At 41.7% G+C, this 13,167-nt stretch overlaps 1 protein-coding gene across 3 annotated transcripts in view; it reads left to right on the top strand.

Moving 5' to 3' along the window:
* The window catches only part of LOC135899336 (core histone macro-H2A.1-like), a 77,867-nt gene extending 65,959 nt beyond the window's left edge, over positions 1–11,908 (top strand). For 2 of the 3 annotated variants that reach the window (XM_065428573.1, XM_065428572.1), the window contains exon 8: positions 310–5,688. In XM_065428573.1, the coding sequence (XP_065284645.1) occupies positions 310–475 (166 nt within the window). In that variant the 3' untranslated portion in view covers positions 476–5,688. Of the gene's footprint in view, positions 1–309; positions 5,689–11,085 lie in introns of those variants that run through there. The other variant, XM_065428574.1, reaches the window with a different exon arrangement.
* The last annotated feature ends 1,259 nt before the right edge of the window (positions 11,909–13,167 follow it).

Raw genomic sequence — 13,167 nt, 5'->3', positions numbered from 1 at the left:
GCTTTTACTGGCTCTATGTCATGATGTGGCGTCGTGGCATCTACTTTTGGTACCTTAGAGCCAGCGCGTGAAGCCTCCCCAACCTTTCTGCTATCCAAGTGGCATGCGTTATGAGTGTTCTGTCATAGCACCGAGTGTGTCCGGTATTCTGTAAATGTCAGTGAGCTGGGCATTTTGACGAATGCACAGCCTCTCACGTAAAACCCCATAATTAAAAAAAAGAAAAAAAAGCAAAAAAAAGCGTGCACATTTATTGCTTAGTTTCGGCAAACCTCAAAATGCTACAGTACATATTACTCTTGTTTTCAGCACTTCGCCATCTCAGAAGCAGCTTGCAGCACAGTCAGTGCTGCGGGCCATCTCCAGCTACTTTGTCAATATCATGGGAAGTTCACTGAAGCAGGTCTACTTTGTCCTGTCTGACATGGAGAGCATTGGCATTTATGCCAGTGAGCTGGCAAAGCTGGACTCTTAGATTGCTGCCATCATAGCTCCTGGGGGTGGTACCCATGCACTGGGAACTAAGGAAGACTGAAATCTGCAAAAAAAAAAAAAGATGTCATAATTACGTTTGTAAACTTCGTACGTGCTCGCTTTCTTGCAGGCTGTCTTAACTTGTCACAAAGTGATGACAGGATAGGCCACTACTTCACATTTTAAAAGCGGCAATGAATTGGATGTTTTAACACACTGTGTTGAGCTCATGAGGCATCTAAAATTGTTAGTCATCACCTGTGACTCACCCTCAAGACCATGTTAAGCACTCTTTTATTTTCACATATTTTATCTTTTTCAACATAGTTGCCACCACTGCCAGCCAACTTTCATCATGCTGCTGAGTATTGGCCATTTTTTATAGACGTAATTCAAGGTGTGTGTACATCTAGATCAAGACTTTCACCTCAGCACCTTCAAGTTGGTCTAATCTGTTTGTGCTAATTTCTAGCAGTTTAGCAGTGCCAGTATACTGCCTTTTTGCAGCACATGTGTATTGCCATCACCTGTTGCCATTCGAGTACTTTACTGGTTTATTCAGTAGTGTAGAAAATGCAAGCTTGCACAGTTCATGCACATCAAGGAACAGGGGCTTTACGGTTCACCAGCAAATTAATTCTTCGATATTTGGCCTGGATTTTCAACTGTATTCATGGACAGCCTTCTGTGGCACTGAAGGGAAAGCTATGGGGGCTGATCTTTTGCACATGTGTTATCAGGCAGTGTTTGACAATGCTTTTGATTTTTAGGAGCACATAATGAATTGGCGTAGCATCCAGATGCGACAATTTCGGGTTTTCCCATATGTAGAAGAGAAGAGCAGAAAAATGTGTCAAATTTGCCACTCGGTGGTGGGCTTCTTGTCTTATGTTGCTGTTGTAAATATGGTTTTTATGTTTTCTCTTCCCCAGCTTAAGCTAATGCAGATGAAAAAGAGGAACTTGTTTCTAAAGCAGTCCCATCTGTGTGCGCTTTGCTTCCCTAGCTTTCCATTCATTGCCACAGAAAGTTGTCCACAAGTATAGCTAGGTTGGTGAAAGTAAAGTACAGTTAAACCTCAATATAACGAACTTTAATATAATGAAATTCTCGATATAACAAAGCATTGAACTTTTTATTCCATCTTGTCCATAAATCACCATGTACAGTAATACCTTATTAATACGTACCTGCTTAATAAGTAATTCCGGTTTAAATATAGTCGCAATGAATCCCCCACCCTATTGCCATTGAACCTACTGTATTGGCTGACCGCTTAAGCCCTAGTCACTTACCACATGCCAAACAGTTAGTGTGTAGTATTTACTTCACTTTCTGGCACGTACAAGCTCGAAAGTGGGGAAATGACATGCACGCAGACAATAGATAGTAAAATTGCGACGCACAGTCTTTTCGTGGACAGCAGTCCCCACCGACACTGATGTCAAAACATAATGGTCATGACGTGTTTCCTGCTCCCATAGCTTCTGGCTCTTCCATGTCATTCACAACGACGATGTGGTAGTAAGTGATGGCCTTTCCATCTTTGACGCGGTGCGTACATGCATTTACCGTCATGAGAGCGTTTGCAGAGAAGTGGGGCCTGATCGAGAAACTGGCTTGCGACCTTGCCGAGTTTGAGGATGCTGTCATCGTTGCAAGGCCGCCACAGCGGCAAGTGATGATCACAGAGTTTTTGTGGCCTGATCACAAATAAAAATTCTGTTTGTGTGCTTTTTAGTGAGAATTAAGACTTAGTTCTTTTCTCACTGGTAAGTCTATAGCCATTCATCTGCCATTGCTGGTTAAATAGTTCATAGTTTAGTGCTTACCTGATCCACATTCCCCGTAAACCATGTATTGACAAGGCTTTACTGTATTTTAGAACCTCAGTATAACGAAATGTGTTTATACACGATTTCAATATAACGAAATTTCACTGCCGCTGCAAAGGAATACTGAGGCAGTAAATAGAAACTTCCGTAGACGTAGATGGTCAGAGTGTTGCAACTAAATATTTTTTGTTCTGGTTTTAGTTTCGTTCCACTGAAAAAAGTTCCGTTCCAGTTCTGCTCCGAAGTGGGAGTGGGGAAGATCCATAACAGTTCATAACAGTTTTTGTTCGCATGCAAAAATTTTAGAAGCAGAGTAACGATAAAAACATAGTATTATTTATTGTTCTAAGCGCAATTGCGCCTGTGTTCGTCTTCTTTTCTGTTGTGTGATTTCATTGCGCACTATTTCAAGATGGCTCTCCTGTCAAAATACCAACTAGCTCAACACTCGAATCTTTTTATTGTTCTCAATAATTCAGTCAAAGCACTGAGCATGATGGCAGAAGCAGCACGTCATCGAGCACTGCTCTGATAAAATGAACTTAAACGAATGGTAAAACTTTAGGAACAAAGTGTTGTACCCGTCGAAGCACGTACCCATTGTGCACGCAAGTCTTGGGTTTTACTACGATGCCGATCTGCTAGTGCACTGAGTGGCAGGCTTAGATTAGTGGAGCGCTCGACTGGCTATTGCTCGCACTGCCCCTGCCTAAGATACGCGTTAATGCTGACATTGCGCGACGTCGGTTGTTTCGGATTGCCAACTGTTTCATTGAACTGAAAACTGATAAAAATATTTCGGTTTCATTTCGAAACAAAATAATAATGTTTCGGTTACAGTTTCGTTCTGGTTAAAAATAGTTTTTTTCTTTTCTTTTCTCTCTCTCTCCCCCTCCCACGGTCCATTCCAACGCACTGTAGATGGTTATATGGTTGAATTGCATGTGCGAACGCATCTCTCAAATCACGTGCCATGTGACTAAGAGCGACTGCCAATTCGAAGCAACAGCATGTTCCGTATAAAGTCCAAGTGCAATACGATCATATCGCGCCTCGCGCCCTGTATGCTTCAGGTGCGATTGAAAGCATGCAAGGGTGAGCCAAGAAGGATGATGGCTTGATGAGTGCTGTTTTCCAGCGCGAGCTAGGAGAAAGAGTGGAAGGTAGCGAGCTCTCAGTAACTTGATAAAGCGCTACGTGAGGGTGGGAGCAGGTTTCCGCACATATTTTCTAGCGCGGTTGTGGCTGGGCATAGTTGTCATCGTGGCTAAGCGCATACACAGCTCATGCCCCCCGTTATAGAGCTAACCTGTTGCTAGCGCAAAGACTGCACGAGCTGAGATGGTGTGGCATCTGTTTTCCCCTGCATTTAGTGCTCGAGATAGTGTAATCTCAAGTTCCGGAGAAGCGTTGAAGCGAGACGCGGATGAAGCATTCATTCCCTGCTGCCGCCGATTTTCATCATAGTGTTGTCCCACTGCAGGCAACACTATCAGCTGCGGGGATGGAATGGACGCGAAAGAGCGGTTGGCTTCGCTTTGTACTATATTGTCGACATGGCATGAAATCTTATCATTCATCACAGACTTTCAGATTCAACAAAATTGAATTTTTTCCATTCAATTTCCTTTTTCCGATTGCCTGATAGTTCAGAGAAGTATGCAGTACCTTCCATGTAAGAAAAATTCATCAGCGACTGTACTCATTTGTCTAAGAGGTCGAATTTCAGTATAAGGAGATTTTTATATAACGAAGCAATTATCATTATATTGAGGTTTAACTGTATTTCATGAGTGCGTTGTGAATACTAATGAGCAAAATCTTTTGTACTGCAGAGGTGACGTATGAAGGGACCGGGTCTTCGTTGAAACATTAATGGTGCCTGGTTGCCATGAATGCTACATATGTCTCATTGGTACTTGGCAGTCATCCTATCACCTGTTAAATTCATTCTGTTTGTGGCTTCACAAGCAATTGGCCATGTTATTAGTGCTGGATGAGTGTAGTGTTGTAGTAATTGTTGGTGCTGTACATGCAAAATTACATGCCTACTGTGTGTGTGCTGTGCCATGGGCAAGGTTATTTTTTTTCCCTCCTAGTGTTCTGCATGCTTAACCCAGCAGGCACTGGTAAATAGTATTGCAGTTAGAGGTGCACTCTATTCATGTGCACTAAATGAGCATAATTTTAGCTGCACTTTTGTGGTCATGCGATACTGGCATTATGATATGAATATTTCCACCACGTAAGTTATCACTCATAGTTCGCTTATGAAAGAGCTTGTAAGATGCGTGACTGGCACGAAAACTATCCCAAAGGCAGTTATCTTTTCTTTTTAAGGGAGAACGCTGCAACTCCTTATGCTCACTGGTCATGAACTTGCACCCTGCTCCAGCTAATCGCACTTCTTTGTGTCTTAATCTGTATGAAGTCTGAACTTTTTTTTCATTGTATCACAATGGTTTTTCTTGTAACATTGAGGCACAGTAAGCACCAGCAGTAATTCTAGTGTGGTATTGTAGTACGACGTCAATCATGCATGACTTGCGAAAATTTTGGGAAGCTGTGATTACTCGTGTGTAGCCGATGCACTTGAGTGTTCCACAACCCTCAGTGTGTGCACTATCATGTAAGTGCAGTACATACCATGCTCCATTTACTTTTTGTGCATCTGTGGATTGAGAGTTAAACCTGCATGATTAATAGCCACAAGGCAGCATTCAACAGTAGTTCATATGACTACCTAACTTTGCTTTATCTACTTAATGCGCTCAGTGCATTATTATGGTAGCTGCCTGGCAGATCTATCATGTGCAGCAAGTTCGAACTACTGAGCACATGACAAAAGTCATCACTTTTTCGAATTGCCAAGAGAACACCAGTCAGGACTTCCATGCAGTGGAAAAATTGCACAAAGCAGTACTAAAAAAGTACAAGTCGATTCTTCTTATTTTCTTTGTCATATTTTTCTTTATGTGTTGCTTGATGTTGCCTTTGTATGCATTGCTGTTATACACTGCTTAATTATGCATGTAATATTTTAGTGTGTAGTCATCTCAAAAGTGATTGTAAACAAATCTCATGACTGCATTTCATTCTGGTTATGGGCAGAAACTCACTTTCAGGGCAGTATAGTGTTTGTCAAAGTTATGTGTATCTATTGGAAATAGCTGCAATTCTTGCTAAAAGCATTTTGCTGTGCCATTTCAATGCTACTATGGAACCTTTGAAATGTTCGACAGGCAGCACAAATTGAAGCATTCTGGCCTTGAACATAATCTGGCTTAACTACATTTATGCTTGACACTTGAAATATGTTATTGTGGAAGTTTGTGTGATAGTGTACATCTGAGCTTGGAGTCGTTTGTTAAATGCACCTCTCATTCCCCTTTTATGCAGTTCGCCCACATAAGTATAGGTTAATATATTAGGCAAAGTAGCATATCTAGTTCAACATATTATTCAGTAAGTCACTGAAGAAGCCTTTCCTTTAAGAAGGATACTACAATAATGAAGGTACTATTTAAAATACCATACTTTCTGGACTTAAATCGCTTTTTTCCCGCACAGTTTTAGGCTGAAGGTTTTAACGGTGTGGCATATTATATGCATAAAAATATGCACGCTGGAGCAACCAACATGAGAATTTTAGTTTTTATTGCGACAGCAAATTTATAAACACTCCAAGCGCATTTCTGCCGTCAGCGTCGCCGTGAGGTTCCGTATAAAGTCCAAGGGCAATAACACCCACGTTGCCGCTCAGTCTCACTTGTGCGAAAGGGACGAAAGCGAAGAGGAAGCGCACCATCTTCTCTCGCGCCGTGTTCTTATGTGCGCGAGGCACCGGAGGGAGGGAGGGAGGAAGGGAGGGAGGGCGGGCGGCATTCTCTTCGGCTGCAACTGCGCATGTGGCGGCTGCGCGCAGTCGTGCGGCCATATTTTGAGAGTGATCTGCATTGGGGGCAGAGTCTAGGTATGTCAGCAACTCGTAGCTTTGTGCGTGCTGTTTGTCCTCGGCGCTCGCTTTGCATTGAAGCAATAGACAGCACAAACGTCACTTTGTTAGTTGCTGCTGCTACATTTCCTCTTGCCAGCGTTTTGACAGCGACTGTCCGTAGTCATTGAGTGTGATGTGTTCATGTTTGCTGTGCGTGCTGTCACCATGCTTATTAAGTTAGTTAGCAAGCAAATGTTTACAAGCTAATATGGCCGATGAAAGTACTATACTTGCTTCGTGTGGCTGTCTGCTAATTTGCTATCGCAATCAATGCTTCGCCTTTTGGGCGAAACTGCGTCTTTTTTTATGAGTACAAGAAACTGCGCACGGCAATATTCTGAAAAAAATCAAATCTTGTCTATTGAAAGTGGAGCAACTGTGGTGACTGATTATAGCTCCTAGGTCTCATTGTGTAGGCAGCACAGTGGCAGCCAGCTTGGCCTCCCTGGTTTTATTTATGGAAACTTTGTCTCCTGAAATGGGTATGTATAGCGTTTTGCGATGAGTGTACAGGTTTGCATAATAATGTTTCATTGCTGACCAAGTATAGATAGGTGTATCTTATACACCGGTACAACTTGTGTACCAATTTTTTCTTCAGAACTCATGGAAAGGGTAGGGGTGGTGCGACTTAGTCCAAGAAATACAGTACTATGAATGATGCTTTATTACTATGCCAAGTTACTCTTTTTCTTGCAATATTAAAAGTATTTTTCTTTTCCTTGAGTCTGCACTAGAAAACTTGGTCTATTCTAAAGTAGATGTGTGATATAGAGGCTTTATTTATCATAATGGTATCTCTACTATTATGGTGGCAGCTTGCTCTCAACCTTCCTGTATTAAAGGGGCAGACAACCGTTCGGAACATGAATCCAGATAATGCCGCTGATGGAAAGATTGCCTATCATATTGGCTAAAATGAGCCCTGTTTTCCTTATTAAACATAGATTTATATTTTTAATTCTTCATTAAAAGTAGCGAAAAATGACCTTTGGTGCCACACAGCAAAAACATGAGGCATAAGTGACCTATCACTATCGCGTGACCCTCCACTAATGTATGCGGTTCCTGGTCTCAATATTAGTGCTGAAATGCAAGACACTTCCTTCTATTATAAGTGTTTTTGTTTATTACAATGTGCAGATAAGTCTTCGTTTGTAGTAAGTAGAAAAGTGGCGCTGCCTTCGCCTTCGATGTATTAGCTTGGCTCACCTATTAACAGAATATCGACGTTGGGGGCTATCCATCCACGATGTAAGTGTGCACTTGGGGAAAAACGCGATACAAATATGAGAAAGGTGTGTGCAACAAGGCAAACTTATTATACCAGCTTTTTATTCTTAAAACTGGTTGAAAAGGCCGAACATACAGGGTGACCGAAAAATACTCTAACGCAAACAAACAACCAGAACTCTTCAACGAACGAACAAAATGAGGCGTGCTTTATATTATTCAAAAGGCCATTAAAATCTGTAGAAGAACTCAAATTTCAGTTTCAAAATGTCCACCTTGTTCTTTGATACAGGCTTGAAGACGCTTCCGGAAATTCTTCAAGGTAGCCGTGATGTCTTCTGGGGTGATTTTGTCCCAGGCTTTCTCCAGAGCACGTTTGAGTGATTTGATGGATTTGTGTTTGAAAGAGCATACTTTTTGCTCCAGGATCCCCCAAACAGTGAAGTCCATCGAAGTGACATCGGGGAAATTCAATGGCCAAATGCCCTTCCCCCAGAAGTCAGCAAGGTTCACGTTGCACCACTTGAGAGTCCTCTTCGCTTCATGGGCAGGGACCCAGTCCTGCTGCAGCCACCAGTCAATGTTTTCTGCATTCTCTTCAGCCCAGAAAATGGCAGTGCCCTCCAGGATAAGCTCATGGTGGATTTCTGCATTGAGTTTATGGGGAGCACCCGCATCCATTTTCTCCCGCGTACTCACGTCGTCCTGTTTGCATGTTGCGGACTTGTCGAGAGCCAGCATAGACACTGGAGAGAGGCACCACGTACCTTCCTGTTTTCCGTCGCTCTTGTGACGCGCGTACCCCCTTTCTATCCAACAGGCAAGGAGGACATTCTCCTCGCAAAAGGTAAAAAGGTATAAAAGCGCGCTGCTGGGGGAGACCCTCTCTATCTGGCACCTGACCTCTAACCTGCTGGATTTACCTGCTGCAACCCATGAGTGACCTCGTTTGCCTGACTATCCCAGGCAACGAGGCAAGCCTGTTTAGTACTTATTACAGAGAGGACTTCTCTCTGCCAGTGTTTATTGCTTATAGCAATAAATGTTGTTAGAGAGTAGACACCGCTGGTTGCCTTATTCGTTTGAACCTGACATAGTTGCAGTTACATGCGCTACGGGTTGGGGAGTACCACGGAATGACTGTATGTGTGGCTAGATCCGAAGCTCACCTTCAGCCCTAGCCACACGCAGAGCGTACCCCCACAAGTTTGACCCCTTTTGGCACGAAAATTAGTTTGGTGTTGCCAAGACCTGAAATTCCGGCCCAGAACATGATACTTTTGGGAAAATGGGCTTTCTCCACTCTGACAGTTCACGAAGAACCCTTCTGCAACAATTCTCGGTTATTCTGGGAATTCCAAGCAGGTTTGATGGTGAAAATCTTCTCATCGGTGGACAGAATCAGGTTCAGAGCTCCACCGCGGCTGAGCTGCTTCATCCTGCAGCACTTTTCCAGCCTGGACGCCTTCATTTGGTCCATGAGCAGCTGTCCTTTCACTGGTTTGCATGCTGTGAGCTTGAGATCGTCTTTGATGAGGAGCTGCATGGTCGAGTTGCTAACTCCGTGCTCTTGGGCGAGTTTTCTTATGCTTATTAGTGAATTTCTCTTGATTTTCTTGCTGACGGCCAATTTCAGCTCCCTGGTTTTTGCCGTTTGAGGCCTTCCGTTTTGCTGCCAGTCCTTGACGCCTCCTGTCTCTTGAAACCATTTGATGACGCGGTTAACTTAAACACACTGCAATTTGAGCATCTTCGCAATCTGTGGAATCGTTAACCCCTGCTTATAGTGGGCAACAATTATATGGCACAACTCTTAAGAGACCGTTTTTCCAAAAAAGTGGTACTCCAAGAACGGTAAAAATAGCAGTTCTGTATATAAAATGCACAAGGAACTCAAATTGGATAATGTAGATTCTAAAATATGCAAACAATATAAAATAAAATAAAGCTCAAAGTGCGTTACAGTATATTTAAGTCACCCTGTAGGTGGTTAACCACAGTTGCGCTACCTCCTGTCGAAGCAGAACGATGGGCGGCTTTCACAATTTGCGAGGTGGGCTATCGGCAACACACTCACTTCTCAGCGTTGCTGGTGGGGGGACTGTTTCTTTTTTAGAGGCAAATTTTGCTTAGAAAATATCCATGCACTTCTGGAAGTAACCGCTGCAGGTGTAAACACTACCGAGGGTGAGCTTTTCATTATGTCATAAAAAAACTGGGTCCTTAAAAATCGGTTGTCAGTTCCTTAAAAAAAAAAAAAAGGCCTCAAGATAGTCATTTTTCATAGTCATCTTCATCATAGTTGTAGTCTCCCATATATATATATATACATATATATGTACATATATAACTACACAACTCGTCTATCCTGCATTTCATGTAAGTGATAGCCATCTGTGATTAGACCAAGGAGAGACATGCGTCAACGTTTTGACACACAACTCTTGGGTTTTTGTGATGGCTGGAAGTAGTTTTAATGCCAGTGGATAATTTCTCTGTTGGCTTTCTTGCAGCCATCATCATTGTTAGTCAACCCACATTTTTTTTTCTTACAAAACTGTTCATGGAAGTGTATGCAAGAAGACCCAATGTTTCAAGCGCAGACGTTGAATCTACCTAGCATGTATTAGTTTGGACGAGTGCATTGGTAGTAAGAACAAGGAAAAAAGCAAAAACACATCCTCTGCTCTGCTACCTGGCTCTAGTTGCAAAAGAAGGATCCAAGTATAGCGATTGCAATTTAGGGTATTTCACTTTGTGAAATAATCTGAGGACAGGAATGTGGAAAGTTTCTTTGTTATGAATGGAAGGGTCGATCAGTACCACTGACATGCTGATAATTGCTGCAGTACTGCAGGAAATTCAAACTGATATCCATTAAACTGCAAAAAGCTGTGGGTCATGCGGTTCATGCACGAAAGAGAGAAAATCAACCTAAAGACAAGCTGATGCATTGTGTCAGTTCTCAAGGCTTGTCCATACCCAACAACAAAGCCTGCTCCTTCTTCTGAAAAGGCTCTCACCTTTGCAATGCCATGGCCGTATAGCTTCTTTTATTTTGGTCTTGTGGAGCTCTTCACTGCCTGAAGTGCTACTCTGTTGATGGAAAAACTAGTAGAAATGTAATTTTCTCCTTGCTTTGTCATGCTGTCATGTTCTGCACGTACAAGTAGTGCTTCCCTTTCTGTCTTCATTCTGTCCATTCAGAAAGTGCTAGACCTTAAAGAACATGCACAACAGAAGGGGAAGTTGTCATCTTAACGAATTTAAATTTGTTCTGTATGTGCTATGTATGTATGCACTGCTTTTTTGTTGAATTGTCACTGATCATATATAATCGCCAAATTTTTCTTGTGTTCCTCAATGACAACTTCTCCTCTGACATGTTTATAGCTGTGTCTTGGGTTTGCTATATGTTCATTATTTGTGCTTATTAACTGGTTTCTTTCCCTGCATCCCTAAATAAAAGCTTCTTTAAAGACAGAAAAGGAAGTCCTCTTGTTTGCGTGCTGTATAACCACTGTTCGTTGCTTGGTTTTGTTGCAGTTTCACAGGTCATTTGCAATGACCAGTTGTTCCTCATGTTCCTGAAGAGGAGGTCTCTTCCAGTCTGACATGTTTACAGCTGACTTGACTTTGCTGCAGTTTTATTGTTTCTGTGTGTTAGCTGCCCTTTGCCCTTACATCCCTAAAGTTTTCTTTTTACATGCAAGATGGAAAGGGAAGTCCTTGTCTTGTTCATTACATTTGTTCTGTGTGCATTTTTAAAAAAATCTGTAGTTTTGTCACACTTTTATGGGTCATTGTAGTGACCAACATTTTCTCCTGTTCCTGAAGTGGTCTCTACTTGCATAGTGTGTTGCACGAGTCATGCAACCATTAGAGGTATTCTTTGGCTTGGTTTTGTTGCTGCTTCATTGTTAAAAATCTATTGTGCATTGATTGACCACTTCTTGCAATATTAGCAGTTGTAATGTGCAATATTACAGATCTCGAATTCTTTCACGTGATACACATCTGGAGTGTAGTATGCTCGCAGCGTGGGAATTGCAATGGATGTCGCACATTCTCATATTTCTTGCAATATTTTGCTGCTTTCATGAGTTTCATAATTATTTGAAGAAATGAAATACTGTCTGACTGAAGAAAAATGCATTGTTGTAAGTACATGTTTGTCAAAACAAAAACAATATAAAGTGTATGTTCCTCCATGTTTGCATCCCTTTTCAACATTTGTGAAATTTTATAATGTTCGACCATGTTGTCATGTCATTTCTAACACTGCCAACTGGAATGTAAGTCTGATTACATGTGCAATGATTGTAATGTCTGTGGGAATTGTGGTGGTCTGATATAATAAAAGCACAGTGGTAATCTGATTTTGCCCTATTATTGCCACAGTAGTTTTTATGGAAAACATAGAACATTTGTATGTTCGGGAGTGACAGCATATATAAAGAAGAGCAGGTTTTGCACAGCACTTTGCTGGTCACTTAATTTTGTGCCTTGTAGCTATATGGCTGCAAGCATTCAGTAGCATACACGGTAAAAAACATAATTCTACAGATTACAAATTCAGATCAAAGTAGTCTTGACTAAATTAAAGCATTGCAACTCCAATGGAGCTTGCACTTCACAGGTAGATACGCGCCTCTGGGGAGAAAGGTCTCGTGTGCGCACAGTTGTGTATTATGTACTTAGAGTATATAATCCCTCCGAATAATTTAAATGTAAGTGTAACAAATTATCAAAAGCCAGCCTAAGCAGCTCTTCTGAGGAAGTAGTCAAGTTATGGGAACAGCCTTGTGTATGTTTTACCTACTTGCATGCCACTAGTCCCTTAAATAAACAATATGTGTGCGTTCAACCAGCCACTTCCAGTGTGCAACATATGTTTTCAGGTGCATTGATATCTTGCTTCAACTACACAGTTGCCTCTAAGGACATATTGTAGCCCTTTTGTAATCACATTTGAGGCCAAAATAGGAGTGGCAACAGTATGAAAACATTGCCCTCTCTAAAATCTGTGTTGGTTGCGAATGTGCACAGTGAATTTTGAACCACAAACCATATATTTTGACACCTAAAGGTGTGTGTGCTGTATAAGCTATATAGATTTAAAAATATATATAGCGAGAGAGGGCACAATTCCACATCAGCTGTAGTACGGTGTGCTGCCAGGGTGTCTACCAAGTTGATATTTTCAAATTCCCTGACTTTTCCAGGTTTTCCCTGAGTGCCATTGCAAAATTCCCTGAGGAACATAAAACTTTATGTCAAGGGCTGACACCATGTCGCCCGATGCCGTCACTCTCTAGCAAGCGTGTTAAAAAAAAAAAACGACCTAGTCCAGTTTGAATAGTGAGGTAGAATGTTTATTTTATTTAAATTAGAAAACTGAAGGGAGCGGTTAGTAAAATGCAGAGCGAATAGAATATCTTCGAAAAAATAAAATGGTAAAGTCCATTGCAAATCGAGTCGAACATTTTCAAATACGAATAATAAAGATGTATACAAAGGCAAATATTTTCGAAAATGAGGTATTTCTATCAACTGATAGCAAGCGCATTGGTATTAGGCCCGAACTTTGTCACAAGTGAGATTCACTCGGACGCAGAAAATTCAACC

Source organism: Dermacentor albipictus, chromosome 1 (genome assembly GCF_038994185.2).
Source record: "Dermacentor albipictus isolate Rhodes 1998 colony chromosome 1, USDA_Dalb.pri_finalv2, whole genome shotgun sequence".
NCBI lineage: Eukaryota > Metazoa > Arthropoda > Arachnida > Ixodida > Ixodidae > Dermacentor > Dermacentor albipictus.
Note: the sequence above shows the minus strand (reverse complement) of the source record. Positions and strands in the feature narration are given on the sequence as shown.